The 20,000-nt window shown below is 35.1% G+C and overlaps 1 protein-coding gene across 2 annotated transcripts in view; it reads left to right on the forward strand.

Moving 5' to 3' along the window:
- LOC106868962 (ADP-ribosylation factor-like protein 16) overlaps positions 1 to 20,000 on the forward strand; it is a 27,302-nt gene that overhangs the window by 194 nt on the left and 7,108 nt on the right. The window contains exons 1-5 of one of the 2 annotated variants that reach the window (XR_016244654.1): positions 1 to 118; positions 2,157 to 2,215; positions 3,322 to 3,441; positions 5,705 to 5,820; positions 6,658 to 7,380. The exon at positions 1 to 118 is cut by the window's left edge and continues 194 nt beyond it. Coding sequence is in view for 1 of the 2 variants with exons in the window: in XM_089364544.1 (XP_089220670.1) it covers positions 58 to 118; positions 2,157 to 2,215; positions 3,322 to 3,441; positions 5,705 to 5,820; positions 6,658 to 6,826 (525 nt within the window). In the remaining variant the exon portion in view is untranslated. Of the gene's footprint in view, positions 119 to 2,156; positions 2,216 to 3,321; positions 3,442 to 5,704; positions 5,821 to 6,657; positions 8,896 to 20,000 lie in introns of those variants that run through there. The other variant, XM_089364544.1, reaches the window with a different exon arrangement.

Genomic DNA, 20,000 nt, shown 5'->3' on the forward strand with positions numbered 1-20,000 from the left:
TCATGAATCCATTTCATTACATTTCTTTACGCTGTCGCCTGATTAACATTGATCAACATGTGTTTATTAATTGGACCACCCGGAGTTGGTAAAACTTTACTCATGAAGAGGATGCAAAGTATCCTTTGAAATAGTCTACTGTTGCTAACTGTGTGGTGTCGCTATCTGTGTGTGTGTGTGTGTGTTATTAATTCTATATTTCTTAATATATGTCAGTGTGAGTGTAGTGTGATAATTTTGTGGGTGTGTTACCCGTAACTATGTGAGTGTGACTGTGTTTTGGTCTGTGAGTGTATGGCTAATTGTACGTGTTAATAACTACATGTGTGTAGTTATTAACACTTAAAAATGCAAGTATGTATGTGCATGCATATGTGTGTGTACATATATATGCATGCGTGTGTGTACATGTACATATATATAGATAGATAGATAGATATGCGTGTTTATGAATGTATGTGTGTGTATAAACTGTGTGCGATTTTTCGAAATGGTCTTCCCTCCTCAATCACCTGTTTTTTTCAAAGGTTCGTACTTTTATTCGTCCCCCCCCCCCACCGTTCTTTCAACCACTGACTTACTTGCAATACAATAAAAAATAACCCACAGTTAAGGATCTCAACAGCAATTACTCTGATAATATATAATACACAGCTTTTATTACACGTCCCTGGAGGCAGGTTTTCTGTCTGTTTAAGCAGATGTTTTCTCCAAAAAATGCACTTTCAATCTTTGTGCAATCTTTAATAATTGCCATTCAAATGGATCGGATTTATTATTGTTTGGGTCATTATAAGCTTATATTCGTCTCCGGGTCATTTTCTGGTTGTTTAACTCTGGGTCAACTCTCAGTTAAAGTAAGACCACAAACATTGTATTTATGAGCATCCTGACTTATTATACCAGGGATAATATTTTCCGTTGCATCTTTTTTTTTTTTTTTTTCCATCTTTCATTGGAGATGGTAGGACGCAGTTTGGGGACATTTGGCTGTTGTTTCTGTCCCATCAAACGACAGTATAATGATATAAATCACGAGAATTATTGGTGACTAATGATAGTTTTTGTTAACGTTATTATTGTTTTAACACTTTCATCATCCTATTAATAAAATACTTCTTGTTTCTCTCTTTCTTATTTTCTCATTTCTTTCTTCTTGTCAGTTATTTTCTAATATTTGGTGTACAGCACAACTAAATTGTAAACCTAACAAATGTGCTTTGACCTACCTAGAAATAACAGCCTATTTTTCCTCAAATAAAAGTCGTCTACCTGAAAAAAAAAAAAAAAAACGAGATGAGGGCAGACTACGCGGCAACTCGATTAACCAGAAATAACAGTCAAATCTCCAGTACTTATAAGCAACAGAAAGAAACACTGGATAATGTAGTCCTAAATTTTACAATGTCTGAAAATAAATAAAAGATATAGTGGTCCCAGCAGGAACGTTTTTAATTATCCGCTTACTTGATGGATGCTGGCCAGGGGTTAAACAATAACGCAACCACCAAAACAACCGGCAACAATTCACGCTAAATCTCTGTTCTCTATATATGTTCTAGTGTGAAAAGGGGGGACACTGGACTGTAAAAGCTCTGGACACTGTTTCATCAACCGGGAAATTAATATCAAAGTAATTACAAGAGAAAAAGAAAAGAAAAAATAGAAAAGGAAACAGCTAATGTGGACAGGCCCTCTTAACAGGATGATCGGATGGCCTGTTGTTAGAAATGCCACTTGAACTCGCCTAAATCTAATCGATATATTTACTGAAATTAATTAATTATTGGGATGGGGGAGAAGGATGCCTACGCTCACTTTCTGTCTGAAAAACAAATACTTCTAACATCCTTCATGTAGTGAGGTGAAAAATCTGAATAATTCAAATTTACATTAATTGTGAAACAAAAAAAATAATCATTAACTAAAAGGTATATGACAAGGTAGGGGAGACAACCCCAGAATTTAAATTCTTTTTGCTAACTCAACTATCAGATGTCCTTATACATCACTACTCAATGGATTTCCTCATAAAATATAGAGAACTAGATGTCTTTTAATGAAATTTTTTTTAGTTGTGGCTTATTTTAATACAATATTTATGTGTACATTTTATGTGCTTACAAATATGTTTGTTAATTCCTTAATAAATTTTGATTGTACAAGTAAAGGTACTTTTGAAAACCTCCATGAAATTCCAGCAACTATTCCAACAGTAAGAAAACATTTCATTAATTTTATATAAATAATTTTTTTTATTTAATATTTATTTGTGTTTCATTATTTATTGTTTCTATATTTTTCAGTTTGATCTTTGAGAAAATGGATTGACACATTGGATAATGTAATCTAAAAAATACTCTCTAAATAAAAGATAGAGAGGTCTTGAATGGAAAACTCCCCAATCATGGTTTCATGTATATGTGTAATACACATCCCAACCTGATAAGCCCACATATGAAGCAGAATATATTTTGCTAAACTTACTGTTATAGATTAAGCAAGCCACTAGCGTAACTAGATTGTGTACCGCTTGGGGCAGCCATTCTGTTTGCTGCCCCTGGACCCCACAAAAAACACATATTGCCTACAGCAGACCCAAAAGTGCATCCCCTTTAAAAGTGCCACCTGTGGCCCCCTCCCTCAAGCTACATTAGTGTAAGCAAGTCAACAACCAAACTTCTGATTGTGAGTTCTTTATTCTAAGTGGTTTGACTATGTTCCTCTGAACTTGTCACACTCAAGAATACTATGTGTGTGTGTGTGAATGTTTACATCTTCATGTGAAAGTGTTGAGCTAAAGACTGGTGCTTGTTGTCATTCCCTGTGAACAAAATCATCCACTAGCTCTACTTTCTTGTAGACAAGAGGATATCTTACTTGAAAAACAGATAAGGGTTAGCAATAGGAAGTGCATCCAGCTGCAAAACAATGACTCATTAATATGTATTCATCTAAGCCACGATAGCAAGGAAAAACAAAAGTACAACAAATTACTAAATGGTGCACACATTATATTTTATTGATAGAAAAGTTTATGCTTTAGGTTTAGATGCTCTTAAATTAAGTGATGTTTATTTTTGCAGCTCTGTTGATACCACCTATGATTGCATAAGGCTAATTTAAAATGTCTGTGTTTAAACTTACATCAAAAGATTTCTTTTTCTATTTGTATATAGATTGAATCATAAGTGATAAAACTAACAGATTTAATTATCATTGTTTGTACAACAATCTTTAAATTGTGTGATGTCTATAGTATATATATATATATATATATATATATATATATATATATATATAAAATTTATTCTTTCCTAGGTGGGTACAAATATGGTCAGTGTATTATTAAGCAAAAAAATAGACATTGTTATACGAGAACTTGGAGGTTGCATGGGACCAATTTGGCACAGTTATTTCAGAGACACAGAATATCTTATGGTATGTAAAACTATCATTACTATTATTTTTATACTGTGTAACACAATTTTTATCCTTGGGTAGTAACTGTTATTTCCTATTTGCTTACCACTAGAAAGTGTGCAAAATGGCTAATATTTCCATCAAACTTCTTTACATTTATTCAAGCCCCAAAGAATCCCTCTCGACACATGGCTATGATGCTCCCCAACTACTCCTGCTCATGATTAGAGATGCACATATTATCAGCCACTAAGGGACATACTCAGGTGGTTATGGTCAAGCAACTGACAAGCAAATCTATGGTACTGAGCAGAATATTGGCTATAATGATATTTCTTCTTCAGCAACTCAGTGCTGAATCTGTCTGAAATGTAATGGAAAATAGGACAATTTCAAGACATTGATGTCTAGATCACAAAAGCAAAGTTCCAAGGAAATAGAAGTACTTTCCTTTGATTTCTAGATAGAAGCAAACAGGAAATAAAGTTGACCAAAGAAAAGAAAAAAATTTTGTCACAGTGTTATTATAGGTTTCTGCAGTCATTTTCATATGATTGTCATTCAATTTGATAATCGGGTCATTCAAAGTCGCAAAAAAAAATTAGTGCCATGAAGTTAGTCATTCAAATTTGTTTTTCAATCATTTAGTTTTGCACTTCGGTCAAAGAATTTAGCATTTACATCGTTCAAATTAAAATACCTATCGAGAGCATTCAAATTAGTCAGAATGCCAGGAAGCATCTTTTCAAGCATTCAAATTCACACATGAGCATTTGAGTTCAAGCTAAGTTTATTCAATTCAGCACTAATTTTACAGGTGTATTTTTACTCGTGTTGTAAGAAGAGAATATTAAAAATAACAAATTTAAATGACATGTTTTGTCATGCAAATTTTGTTATGTTGTTATAGCTACAAAGAAGAAATAAGTTACATGATTCTTCTGTCCACAAAGAAGTGTTTTTTCATTGCAACATTCATAACTGGTTGGTATCAGTTGCATTTTATATCCCTTTCTTTTATACCAACTTGTAATCAAGCCACACGTAAGGTACATGCATATATTGGATGAAGATAGGGCAAGGCTAGTTGACGCCTTCGAGGGGCATCAAATCTGCTACTGGCAGACTCATCTGGCATTAAAAGGAGTACTGCCTGATCCATAGTAGCAACCTACCTATAGTTTATGAGGTGCCACAAGTTGCCCAGAGGAGGCACCCACCATGTTAACGTCCCAGATGCAAGAAATGGCCCAACAACTCTGGAAAAGCATTAAGAGTACGCGCATTGGTTCGTGGAAGAGGGAGTCATCAGCCAATGGATATTCATTGAGGAATATTTTGCAACATTTCTTCCAGCTCTGTATGTTCTGAGTTCAAACCCAGATTTGAAATTTTTTATTGATTTTTTTTGTTAGTTCTGTTGTGTGACCAAAAGTTGTTCCTTTTGCATCTATTTTCACACATTTCTGACAATGAAATTCTCTCATCTAGTCTCTTCAAGACTTTCTTTATATGTCAAAGAAAAATGGCGAGGTGACTGGCATAATTCCCTGAGAACATATTTTCCACAAAAACAACAAACAAACAATAAAGAAAGTAAACTGGTGTTATCCAACTTATTTGCTGAGGAGCTTTAATAACACTGAAATATACAGATTTGTCTCCCCATACTTATCAAAGCCCAGATTTACTGCCCACTGCAAGTAATATTTCTTCAAGAGTTGCTTCCCTTGAATTGCTTGACCTGATTGAGTCATTAAGCCAAATATATTTTTCTTATCACTCTAATTGTAATTTTAATTAATTGAACATTTTAAATGACTCACTTATATTAAATATGCGAAACCCCATTTTACTATTTGTCAAAAGTTTACTGGATAATAGTTGTATTAATAATTGACCTTGTAATAACAGTTAACTTGTAGTTGTTGAACCGCAGGTCAGTCCTGATGAAGTATGCCTACAATCAATGTCATTCCATCTATGACCATCCCATGTTTTTTCCTTTTTCTTTGTCTCTAGGACCACATTGTCCTATGAGTAATTTTTTTAAACTAAAACTGGACGGTATAATTTGAGACAGATTTTGCTTGGCTGTTATTTCTGCCTCATCAAATGACCACATAGAAGCTTTTCATGTAGACTGACTGAAATATAGTTGAAGTTTGTAGGGATTTCTGAGCCTTACTGTTTCCTTGAAGTAAGGATTAACTCTGTGCTCCATGCAAGACAGACAATAGATGAAGGATAAGAGCTAATTGAGGTATTTTTTGTGTTTCAGTATATGATAGATTTAAACAACAGACAGCAAATCTCAGCTGCATGTATACAGTTGCTGACCATTTTACAAGACAAACAACTGACCAATACACCTGTCCTTCTTCTTCTGAACAAAATGTAAGTATTACTGGTTTATACCTGTTTGTAATGTATCTGTCTCTGGGTTCTTATTTTCCTTTTGTGTCTCCAAAGATGTGTGGCATAAGAAATCCATTACTTGACAAGTAGGTAAGGGCTAGTGAAAGGAAGGGCATCTGGCTGTAAAAATAATGCCTCAATATATATTCAACCAACCCATAGCAACTACGCTCTCAGAGCATCCTTCTCCTCTGCTGACTTGGTCAACTGTATAACAAAAGCTATCTACTACATCTAAGGATGCCCCCTGCACATTTGAGGAAATCTTTTTTCTGTACCTTCTTAGTGTTTATTGTACCTGCACATCAGCCATACATAAAAACTACAACTACTTTCTCTATTAACCTTCCTATTATACCACTGCATTTCTTATGTATCCATAGCTTGTCTATATTTATATATTCACACATACACGCAAATATTGCTTTCAAATTTTGGCAGAACGCCAGCAATTTTGGAGCAGTGGGTAATTTGATTACATTGACCACAGTGCTCAACTGGTACTTATTTTATCAACCCCAAAAGGACGAAAGGCAAAGTTGACCTTGGCTGAATTTAAACTCAGAATGTAAAGATGCACAAAATGCTGCTAAGCATTTTGCCTGGCATACTAACAATTATGCCAGCTCACTGCCTCACATACACACACACATATTAGTATTACATAGCTATTGTTTGAATAGTTGTAGAGTATAACTGTCTCTCCTCCATACGCTATAGGAAGGTAAAGTCTCCAAGTTCTTATTCTTACAATCCAACAGATTACAGAACCCATATCACATTGATACTATATACCTTTACTTCTCTTTTTTATAGAGACATGGCTACTATAATGTCAAGGCCAGAATTTGAAAACTACCTTCGCTTGGAAGAAATAATTCAGTATTCCACCCAAAATATTACAGTCCACGAAATAAGTGCCTGGAATGGTAAAGGATTGGAAGAGATTCTTCGTTGGCTTCAGGCTAATTACAAGCCCAGATGAAACACGCCCCTTCTTATTGCATGTTCTTCTATCTACAGTTTCAACTCTTGTAATATTTATTTGTCCATGAGTTCATTGTTGCATTTGTCCAACCCTGCTAAAGAGAAAAAATAATAATGAATAACTAAATATGCCACACCAAATTTTTTTTTCATTTTATGAGAAATATGTATTCTCTCTTCACATAAAGGTCCCTAAGTAAAGAATAATGGTGCCACCAAAAGCTGCTCTATTTTGTGGAAGGCTCCCATCTGAAGGCATTGGCTTCCAATGGGTCTACCTAAAAGGATCAAGAAGTATGGTTAGCATCAGTGTTCCGTCACTCCCAGCGGTCTTGGAGGTCATGGGTGCTGACTGTTCTTCTTTCACTAGGCCATTAAAAGGAAAGAAAAAGTATTAAAAAAGTGTATTTTTTGATATTATGAATTTATAAAAGGTGAATGGATAAAAAATGTGTGAGAATTATTACTTTTGACATTTGTATCAGATATGAGGAGGAAATCTGTGGGCCCTTTGTAATGTCAAGGGTAACATGTTTGTCTGGCAAGCAAAAGGTATGTGGTTCAATTTCATGCTGTGGATTTATTGTTACTTTTGCTCTCAGATTGTTGTTTACAAACTTTAAATGTGCATAATTTAAAACATAGCTTTTAATATTAATCTATTTGCATGTGTGTGCATGTGAGTGCCATAAAAAAACAAGACAGTGGAGAAAAGGGATTGACTGGACTTTGGTTTCCCACCCCACCTCATTGTGTGTGTGTATATATATATATAAACATGTACATATAAACATCAATATATATCATCATGATCTGTATTGATCAGATGGAATTTATTGTGGTAGTTTTCTACATTCAGATGCCCTTCTTGTCACCAACTCTCACCTGTTTCCAAGCCAGGTTATTTTCCCATACCTAGATATGTTTTCACAGAAGACTGGAAATGAACAACCTCACTTGCATGACAATGATGTTCATTTACAACCACTGCATGGTGTCTAGGTAAGGGTACACACACACACACACACACACACACACACACACACACACACATGCACACACACATACATCGTTGTGGCGCTCCATCGGTTACGATGACAAGGGTTCCAGTTGATCCAATCAAATGGAACAGCCTGCTTGTGAAATTAATGTAGTTCTCAGGGAAATTCAGTGTGACACAGTGTGACAAGGCTGACCCTTTGAATTACAGGCACAACAGAAACAGGAAGAAAGTTGTGGTGGAAGAGTACAGCAGGGTTCGACACCCACCCCACTCCCCACTAGAGCCTCGTGGAGCTTTAGGGGTTTTCGCTCAATAAACACTCGCAACACCCAGTCTGGGAATTGAAACAGCGATCCTACAGCCACGAGTCCGCTGCCCTAACTACTGGACCATTGCACCTCCACACACATACATACATACATATGAAGGGCTTCCTTCCGTTTCCATCAATCAAATCCACTGACAAGGTTTTTGTCAACTTGTGGCTATTGTAGAAAACACTTGCTCAAGTTGCTGTGAAGTGGGAGTGAACCCAAGACCACATGCTTCCATGATTAGGGAAATCAAAATCCAGCTGATTCCTTCTCATTTCTGTTTATTTTGTTATATTAGCCAAGTAAATAAAGCATACTATCACCACATCACCAATTCCTGGAAACCACAATTTCATAATGACCTTCAACATTTTGTTATATTTTGTTCTTAAGAATATATAACAAGAAGACATTTTCATACAGTCTTTCGGGGGTCCAGTGGAATAAATAAGGCATTATTTCTCCATGAGGTGCATAGCTTAGTGGTTAGAGTGTTGCACTCATGATGGTAAGATTGTGGTTTGATACCTGGACAAGGTGATGTGTTGTGTTCTTAAGCAAAACAGTTCATTTCACATTATTCCAGTCCTCTCAGCTGGCAAAAATGAGTAATCCTGTAATGGACCAACATCCCATCCAGGTGGGAAATATGTATGCAGGCCATAGAATCCAGGAAACCAGCCTTATGAGCGTACTGTGAGGGAAGAACCTTTGGTTATTAATAAACATATCCACTCTACCCAACTTTTATATTGAGTCCTCTTTTGAGTTAGGGTCTTTTCTGCTCCATTACTGAGCATATCCCATATGCATATAAACACATACACATAAATGTGTCATAAACATGTGTGTATCAATATATATATATATATATATAAAATATACAGATATAGGGCAGGGAATCGTCAATTAGTAATAAAATTAATAATTAACAATTTTGCCAAGTAGTTCAGTATGAAAAAACCATTATCGGTAAAACCATTTATAATCATAAATATACAGGGATTAGCTTGAGTTGCTTCTCCAACATACTGAAAATTTAGAAATAGCAGTCAAAGAACTACTGATTCCAAACTACATATATATATATATATATAATGTATGTTATTCTGCATGGTTATTTGTAAAGTCTATATCACTTAATGTGTGTGAATATGATGTAATGATTTTGTTGATGATGGAGATTGTAAAATGCATTTACTTTTTTTTTTTTCCTTTTTTTAAATTTAAAATTCTTTCTTTTTATATTTATATATATAAAAGAAAGAAACAGCTGTTTTCTATTTCTGTGTATGTATCTATCTTTCTTCCATATACTCTCTCTCTCTCTCTCTCTCTCTCTCTCTCTCTCTCTTTCTCATTATTTCTATCTATTTATCTTTCTCTCTCTCTCTCTCTCTCTCTCTCTCTCTCTCACAAACACTCACATACACATGTATATTTTTTATTAAAGTCATAATACTGGTGTGTATATTTATCAAATACAGCTATGTGTTTTTATACTATCCAAATTACATTACCATGCATTTCATACTACTACTACTACTACTACTACTACTACAACTATTGAGTGAGAGAGCAGTGCATGCCATCAAAGTAACACTGGGATAAAATGAACGAAGCCCAATATACCCATCATGACTACCCGTCTGATAAGGGTACACCAGGCACATGCATCACAACCATACGCGCACGACATGATATCATATCAAAATAAACAACACATGACCTTGCAGGTGGGACCCAGTTAGAATTTTCTTCTGGTTGAGTAGCCCATCCTGCTCAAAAGGTCCCTGGATAAGGGTTGTTTAAGAATGTTGAACGAAACCTCAATGTTTCCAGAGGTGAATTATCCAAACCCCAAAGAATTCCTCTCAACACATGGCTATGATGCTTCCCCACTACTTCTGCTCATGATCAGAGATGCACATATCATCAGCCACCAAGGGACATGCTCAACTGGTTAAGGTCAAACAACTGACAAGCAAATCTGTGGTTTTGAGTAGAATACTTGCTGTAGCCCATCTTTCATACCAAGACAAAACAATGTACATGATAACACTTCCAGTCAGTTAAGATCAGAAGCCATGAGAGCCACTGTGCAGTACTGCATCAGGGCATCTACTACTAGTAGTAGTAGTAGTAGTAGTAGTAGTAGTACTACTACTACTACTACTATTATTATTATTATTATTATTATTATTATCGTTTAACGTCTGCCTTCCATGCTGGCATGGGTGAGGCAGTGAGCTGGCAGAAACAGCATGCCAGACAAAATGCTTTGTGGCATTTTGTCTATGTTTATATTCTGAGCTCAAATTCTGCTGATGTCAAGTAGTCTCCTCCCCCAAAATTTCAGGATTTGTACCTTTAGTAGAAGGGATTATTATTATTATTATTATTATTCAAACCTCCAGACTCTCAAAACACAAAAAGAAAAAAACATGGTCTTCTACCATATTTTTTGATAGAACCATTCATGAACTGGGATCGCTATTATCAACAAACCCTCTACTCTCAAGATTACTGGCCTTGTGTCTAAAGCAGAAACGATTATTATTATTATTATTATTATTATTATTATTATTATTATTATTATTATTATTATTATTATTATTATTATTATTATTATTATTATTATTATTATTATTATTATTATTATTATTATTATTATTATTATTATTATTATTATTATTATTATTATTATTATTATTATTAGTAGTAGTAGTAGTAGTAGTAGTTTTAGAGGCAGGATTGTTAGAGTATCATACAAAACCCTTTGCTGTATCTATAGTTCTGCCACTTTATATTCCAAGTTCAAATCCCCATTGGTTTGATGAATATACATACCAGTCAAATACTGGGGTCAATCTAATCAACTACATCCTTCCTGCCAGTTCAATATTCATTGTAGATTGGCAGAATTGTTAAAACTTCAGAAGGAATAATTTGCAGCATTTGTTCCACTTCTTTACATTCCAAGTTCAAGTCTCATTGAGATTGAGGTCACTTTTATGGGCTGATAAAAATAAGATGAAAGAAAAAAAAAATTGCTGAGAGGTTGATAAAATAAAGTGTCAGTCAAATACTGGGGTCAATTTAATCGACAATCTTCCTTCCCCAAAAGTCAGGCCTTGTGCTTATGTAAGAAACATCTAAAATTGCAGGTGAAATAAACATCAGAGATAGTTGCTCTCTGCAGAAGCTGCTGGAGCTACTAAAAGATAATATATTGATAAAATAGATTGCTAAATTTTAAATTAAACAATTTTCATTTTAAATTAAACAATTTTCATTTTAAAAAATACACAATGTCAATTCACAATGATCTTAAAATCACATTTGACAATTTTTTCAAATATTGGTTTGTTATCCTTCTTTATTAATCATATATATATATATATATATATATATATATATATATATATATATATATATACACATATATATATTATTGTGTCTGGGGAGAGTCATTCTCTTTTAGTACCTTGTTATTTAACACACTCACCAGTTCAGTTTATATATGTATATATATACAGCTAGATTAGTTAGTGGGCTGTTATGTAGACGTATGTATGGGTGTGTGTGTATGTATATATATGTATATGCATATATATGTTGGTAAATGGAGATGACTGTGAACAGATAGATAGGTACATAGATAATCATCATCATCATCATCATCGTTTAACGTCCGCTTTCCATGCTAGCATGGGTTGGACGATTTGACTGAGGACTGGTGAAACCGGATGGCAACACCAGGCTCCAGTCTGATTTGGCAGAGTTTCTACAGCTGGATGCCCTTCCTAACGCCAACCACTCAGAGAGTGTAGTGGGTGCTTTTACGTGTCACCCGCACGAAAACGGCCACGCTCGAAATGGTGTCTTTTATGTGCCACCCGCACAAGCCAGTCCAGGGGCACTGGCAACGATCTCGCTCGAAAATCCTACAGGAGCCAGTCAGGCGGTACTGGCAACGGCCACGCTCAAAATGGTGCATCTCATGTGCCACCCGCACAAGAACCAGTCCAGGGGCACTGGCAACGATCTTACTTGGCTTGCCGGGTCTTCTCACGCACAGCCCATTTCCAAAGGTCTCGGTCCGTAGTCATCGCCTCGGTGAGGCCCAATGGACAGAAAAGCACACATGTATGCAGATGAAGACTGAAATACATCACCTTATACACATGCACACTTCACACAAAGACGCATATGGAGACACACATCCATACATAACAGATGCACGTACATAGTCACAAAAATCCATATACAGACACACTTAGACATGCACACAAAAGGAGACAGAGGTAGTCATCAGACATGGCCAAATTGAAAAGATAATTCCTTGTAGTATTTAATTTTGTCACTTTGCATTCTGAGTTCAAATAATCTTCTATTCAGTAACATCCAATAATTGTTAATTTACCTTTTAACACCAGGAAGGTTCTTCAACATGAAACCATTCAGTAACAGGAATTTACTGCTATGAGACTAAATATATAATACATAAATGATATACATACTCTATTACTGAATACACGAGTTCCATTTTTTCCTGACTTATAGAAAATTATTGAACAACTGTGTGTGTGTGATTATACATACATATGGAAACATATATGCATACACACACACACACGCACACACACACACACACACACACACACATGCACACAAGTATGAGTGAGTGAACAGATGAAAGAAAGAGGCACTCAACACATCACATTTTATTGGAATTGTATACATTATTATTATTTTTTTAATTGTTTGATTCAGCCCTTAGGAACTTAAAGTTTTGTACACAAGCTAGGTTCCTGTGCTGAAGCTACAAAACTTTAGTTGCATGGGACCAACCTAAACTGTTTTTTTTTTCCTCTTTTTTAAATTAATATTAAGTGGCTTCAAAGTTTTGGTTTGCTTACCTTCATCAGACATTCTGCTAAAAAGATGAACAATCCAAAACTTAGCTTGTGTACGGTCAACATTTTCCTCAGAAAAGTTTAATAAGCATGTAAGCATGTACTCTTGTAAAAAGCATTGAGTAAACCCTTCAGTTTAATGTTAAATTATTTTTATATATCTTGACCTAAAAACATATCATCATCATCATCATCATCATCGTTTAACGTCCGCTTTCCATGCTAGCATGGGTTGGACGATTTGACTGAGGACTGGTGCAGCCGGATGGCTACACCAGGCTCCAATCTAATTTGGCAGAGTTTCTACAGCTGGATGCCCTTCCTAACGCCAACCACTCAGAGAGTGTAGTGAGTGCTTTTACATGTCACCCGCACGAAAACGGCCACGCTCGAAATGGTGTCTTTTATGTGCCACCCGCACAAGAGCCAGTCCAGGGGCACTGGCAACGATCAGAGCCAGTCCAGGGGCACTGGCATATATATATATATATATATATGTATGTATGTATGTATGTATATATAATAAAACAGGAAAGTGGAAATTTTTGGTATTTATTCTCCATTACATGTGTTTCATTTGCTAACAGGATTTACAAAGATTTACATGTTAGATAGACATTAGAAAATCGTCAGATAGGGAAAAAAATTTATAATAAAAAAATCACATTTGGATGAAGTATTTATATTTGGATATTAATCAGGAGCATCATAATCTTCAAGATGTGTGTGTGTATAAAATTCCTGTCTCAATTTCTGACCGACCAATAATTACCTGATTATTACAAAAGACAAAAAAAAAAGAAAAAATCTGCAAAAATACCATTTTTTTTCTTTCCCTAAAATTTACAAAGTCCAAGAGAGTGTTATAATCAGTTTTGTTCCGTCCAGTAGACCATTGTTAATCTTATTAGAATAGTTTTATTATTGTCATTACTATTATTATTTAAAGGCAAGTGGTAAGCTGGCAGAATTGTTAGTGTGCCAAACAAAATGCTAAGCAGCATTTCATCCAGCTCTTTACATTCTGAGTTCAAATGCCACCAAAATTGACTTTGCCTTCCAACAATTCAAGTCAATAAAAAAGAAGCTAGAGAAGTACTGGGGCTGATGTAATCGACTTGGCCCGGCCTTCAAAACTACTGGCTTTGTGCCAAAATTAGAAAGGATTTTTATTATTGCTATTATTATTATTATTATTATTATTATTATTATTATTGAAATTGCTTGGGTGCTGCAATGGATCATCAATCATTAAAGCAAAAATGCTTTAGAGTATTTTTTCCATCTTATTACATTCCAAGTTCAAATCCCACTGAGAGCAACTTTGCCTTTCATCTTTCGGAATCTATAAAAACAGGAGTTCAGTGGTATTGACTGATCCCCACCCTTCAAAAATCAGAAAAAATTATCATTATTATTATTATTACAATTATCATTATTATTATTATTGTTATTATTATTATTATTATTATTAGTAGTAGTAGTAGTAGTAGTAGTAAGGCAGTGAGCTGTCAGACTTGTTAGCATGCCAAGCAAAATGCTTAGTAGTATTTCGTCTGACTTCACATTATGTATTCAAAGTCTGCCAAGGTCAACTTTGCCTTTCATCCTTTCGGGGTCAATAAAATAAGTAACAGTTGAACACTGGAGTCGATGTAATCAACTTAACCACCCCCACTCCCCAAAATTGCTGGCCTTGTGATAACATTTAAAAACATTATTATCATCATTATTATTATTATTATTATTATTATTATCATCATCATTTTCCTGTTATTGTTCTTTTCTAACTTTTATGAAATTTTTATATTGGCACAGATTATTGTCCTGCCTAATAATTGCTGGCTTTTTTGTATCACCTTGGCAGCAGTGTTAGTCGGAAAATGCATTGATTTTTATTTCACAAAATTTTCATTTTTAATGATTCTTATATTGTATTTGAAATCTAAAGAGGACCATGTAGGAACTGTTATTGTTGTTGTTGAGGTTTTTTTTTTTAGCTCCAGGTCATCTTTGATGGGAGTATATATATATATATATATATATATATATATATATATATATATATATGATAGGCTGATCTAGCCATGATCATTCCATCTATTCTTTAAAAGCTGTGTATTGTAGACAATTTTACCCACTGTGTCCTTTTATAAGACAGTTATGGTTAGAGAGAAATTTTGGCTGCTATTTCTTTCAAGGTCAATCACACAGAGACTCCCTTATTACTTTGGACTACCTCCTTGTTGTTGTTGTTGTTGGTGGTGGAGTCACAGTCTGATACAAGTAAATCAATGATGTATAACTCCTCCTGATCTATAATTTGTTGATAAGACAATGGTGGAGCCCTTATATGGTTGCTTGCCTTGCTAGCAATAACAGCCAAATTTCCCTCCACTTCAGATATGGTAACCTTTTTCTAGCAGTGGGCCTTATGAAATACTATACCACTAAAACAATAATTTAACAAATAGCTATATCTCATACACAGTATGCATTCATCTATTTACACCAATTATTTAGTACATATTATACATATTTATATACTAAGTATGTAATACAGGTGTACGCATATATGTATTACGTTATGTATATAGTACAGAGTATGCAGATCTATATTTAATACACTGTAATGCATATATATATTTACACTGTTTATGTAATACACAGTACACATGTATTTTATACATACAATTTCTCCTGCAGCTGTCTTACCAGAAATATAGCATCAGTGATGCCTTTCCTTGGCACGAACCAAACTGTGTCTCATCTAGACTGACTCTCTCCCTAATTAGTTGGGCTATGACCCTCTCCGTGACCTTCATTACCTGATCCAACAACTTGATACTTCTGTAATTATTTGTATCTAAAGCGTCACCTTTGCCTTTGTAGCAGTTGACTATGGTGCTGCTACACCAGTCATTGGTTGACTATCTTCGTGACTAGGCTATCGCCGACACCACCAGATATTTTGAGCATCTCTGCGGTGATTCCTGATGGGCCTGGAGCTTTCACTGTCTTCATAACTTTAATTGCTTTATCTACTAAGGTACTGTCAATTCGGATATCTGGTCCTTCTGTTGGGTCAGCATTCAGCAGACTCTCTTTCTCCCATTCATTCTCTTTATTTAGCAACCTTTCATGGTGACATCTCAAAACCTCTCTCTTTGCAGCCTCATTTAATGCAAGCTAACCATCATCCATGTAGACACATTTCTCTCCCATGACATCATGATTCTCTCTCACACACTGTCTTGCAACACAAAATACCTCAAGTCTTTGGTCCTCACAGTGCAGAACATTGGCAAATGTTTTCTTATTTGCTTCTCCTCTGGCTAAATAATCTTGTCTCCTAGCTTCCCTTCTGGCAGGCTGATACAATTCCCTACTACTACCATTCTTCCAGTCCTGTTTCTTTTTCCTAATGGCCCTGCAACAACATTGTTCCACCACCACATTGCCTTTGGTCGAAAGGGAACTTTGTACCATCCACAGATCTGGTTAGTGGCCTTCAGCATGGCCTTCTTAATTCATCATAATTCATCTTTTTTCTTTTGCCTACATTAAAAGTCTGTTATTTTCTTGGAGATTTCATGGCAGTAGGAAAGACATTAGCATCTATTTCTAATTCAGTATGTGGTAAGGCATAAAGCTGACCCCTTGTCATAATTATGTATATAATTATAGAATGATTTGTAAAAATTTACCTAAAAGGTTTTTATTTACGTACTGACTACTTGATAAAATTATTACTGATTTTACACTATATTATTTAAATTATATGCATACATACATTTGCATTATTGCATTCCTAACGCCAACCATTCCAGGAGTGTAGTGGGTGCTTTTACGTGCCACCGGCACGAGGGCCAGTCACATGGTACTGGCAACGGCCACACTCAAAAAGGTGTTTTTTATGTGTCACCTGCACAGGAGCCAGTCCAGAAGCACTGGCAACGACCTTGCTCGAATGATTTTCTAACGTGCCACCAGCACAAGTGCTAGAAGGCGACTCTACAAATTTTTAAAGTTAACTTTAAATTTCCAATCCATTCTAAAGAACTCAATTCCTACATGCCATCCAATCACTCCATTTTCCTTCAATCTGTATGACCATCACATCCTAACATTTTCTCCCATAATTGTCATTTTATTTCAAGAATATTAAGCTTAATATATCTGGCTCATTCAATATACCATACATACACACATTCCCTTCTAGATATAGACATTCTAACCCCATAAGGTTTCAACAATCACTCATTATTATTATTATTATTATTATTATTATTATTATTATTATTATTATTATTATTCAAGGTGGTGAGCTAACAGAATTGTTAGCACGTTGGGCAAAATGCTTAGCAGCATTTTGTCTGTCGCTACATTCTGAGTTCAAATTCCACTGAGGTCAACTTTGCCCTTTGTCCCTTCGGGGTTGATAAATCAAATACCAGTGAAACATTGGGGTCAATGCAATCAACCAGTCCCCACCCCACAAAACCTCAGGCCCTGTGCCCCCAGTAGAAAGGATTATTATTGATATGTTTTGGATAAACATCGTTTGGTTTAAATTTTTCAAATGAAGAGTTTACTAGGTTGAACTATAGTTCTGAAATCAATTTTCTTTTGGCATTCAACAATTTAAATATTGAATAAAAAATACTAAATCCCTACAGAATATTTGCTTTGCAATACTAAATCCATTGAAGAACAGTTTAGGATTGCAGAGAACCCCCCCCCCCCCACACACACACACACAAAAAGCAAAAATTCAATGATTACATTTGGAAAATTCAGACATGACTCTAAGGACAGAAAGACTAAGTTTTCTCGTACAAAGTAGTATTAAAACTCAGGAAAAAAATATCAAAAGTTATATTAATCAAGACCTAAATCAGTAAGCATAGAGAACTACAAATAGCACAAAAAGTCCAACTTCCTTATATATATTGACTATGCCTCTAACTATTAATCAGAAAATGTTTTTCTTGAAAGTGAGAAACGGGAAATAAGAGAACTTAGCAGGTTATTTCCATTTCATAAAACATGTTTAATTCTAAATTCTATGGTCAAAGGTGTTCCACTCCTTATTTTAGAGTGTCGTTTGAGGGGGATTCAGCTGTTATTTCTGGACATGTTGGTGAAGTGACAATAAGGCAAAAACAAAAGAAAACATGTGTTCAGTGAATATAAGGAACAAAGTTTGGTATAAAAGATAGCAATGAGTGCCCAGTTAAAGATGTTCCAAAACTATGTCAAAGTTGAAAGGGTCAAACCTATACAAGATGAGGAAAGAAACTCAATCCTGAAACAAATTCCAGTAATTCAAATAAATGTTCAAATTTCCAAACTATTCACTTCATGCTAAACACCAAGATTTAAATGTAAAAAGTTTCAAATAAAATAACATTGCGAGACAATGAAACCAATACTTTTACTGTATCAAAGTGTGTGTGTGTGTGTGCGTGAGTGGGGGCGACATGAAGAAAACTGATTAAAGCAATGTAAGAGTAACATAATCCAGTTTTAAATATAGCAGTCAGCTGCCAATTAGGTTCTTATTGAAATGGAAAACCATTAAGTTTTCTGTGATATGAAATAATGAAAAATATAGAAGCACCTTTTTTGTTGTTGTAATGAACAGGTGTGTCTATGTGGTAAGAAGTCTGCTTCTCAACCATATGGTTCTGGGTTCTGTCCCACTGTGCAGCACATTAAGCAAGTGTCTTTTACAATAGCCTTGGGTTGATCAAAGCCTTGTGAGTGGATTTGGTAGAAGGAAACTGAAAGAAGCCCATCATGCATATATAAAATAACTGATGAAAGAAATGGACAATAGATTTAGCATCAGTCCCTATTCAGTACGTGTGTGTGTATATATATATATATATATATATATATATATATATGTATGTATGTATGTATGTATTGTCCTGTTATTTTTATTTGTGTAACATTCTCCATTTTTTTTTTCCGTTCTTGTTTTTCTATACATTCGCTGCTTTCTTCCAAGGAATCTAATGCTCTTAGCTTAGTTTTTCCTTGGGGTTGGCCAGATTGGAGCAATCTCAAGTATAACCAGCCAAAATTGCAAAGATAATCTGGAACTTGACTGAGGAAAGAAAACCCCGAATGACTCATCCTTGTTTTATTTGTATCGTCTATCTAGATGTTTTGTTGTTCCTTTTTTGTATCACCTAACTGTCTGGATGTTTTGCCTTCTTGTCCTGTTTTGTATTATATTACCTATCTGTCTGTATGTTGATCTGTTTATTTTCATATGCATATGCTTACATACGGGTGCATATACATATTCGCAAATGGAGACTGAAACATGACTGTATATAAACACACACTTCACAGAAGGACACATATGGAATGGAGACACGTGTCCACACATATGGAGATGCATATCCATACATACAAACACAGTACATAGTTGCAAAACACACACACTCAGACATGCACAGACAAGGAGACAGAGGTGCATACATACATACACACACACACACACACACACAAACCCGGACGCGCAAGCACATGAATATGCAGAATACATACATACAGATGCACACACGTAAATACATATATACATATGCATACACACACATATGTACATACACACACACACACATGCATACATACATACATACATACATACATACATACATGCATAGGCACACACATACACTGACCCGCACACATGCGCACAAACAAACAAAAAAGGAGCGCAGTGTAAATAACGGACAGAGTCAAGACTATTGAAAAGGTTGCAAGACGCAATGAAAATTTTAGGAAAATAAAACTAAGAAATAAATGGAAATTTTACCGGTGAGTGTGTTAAGGCACAAAAAGAAAATGACTCTCCCCAGACGCAACAGAATATGCTTCAACACACAAATTCATATAAAGAATCTTGCAAACCAAGTTCAA

Source organism: Octopus bimaculoides, chromosome 16 (assembly GCF_046866305.1).
Source record: "Octopus bimaculoides isolate indiv1 chromosome 16, ASM4686630v1, whole genome shotgun sequence".
Taxonomy (NCBI): Eukaryota; Metazoa; Mollusca; class Cephalopoda; order Octopoda; family Octopodidae; genus Octopus; species Octopus bimaculoides.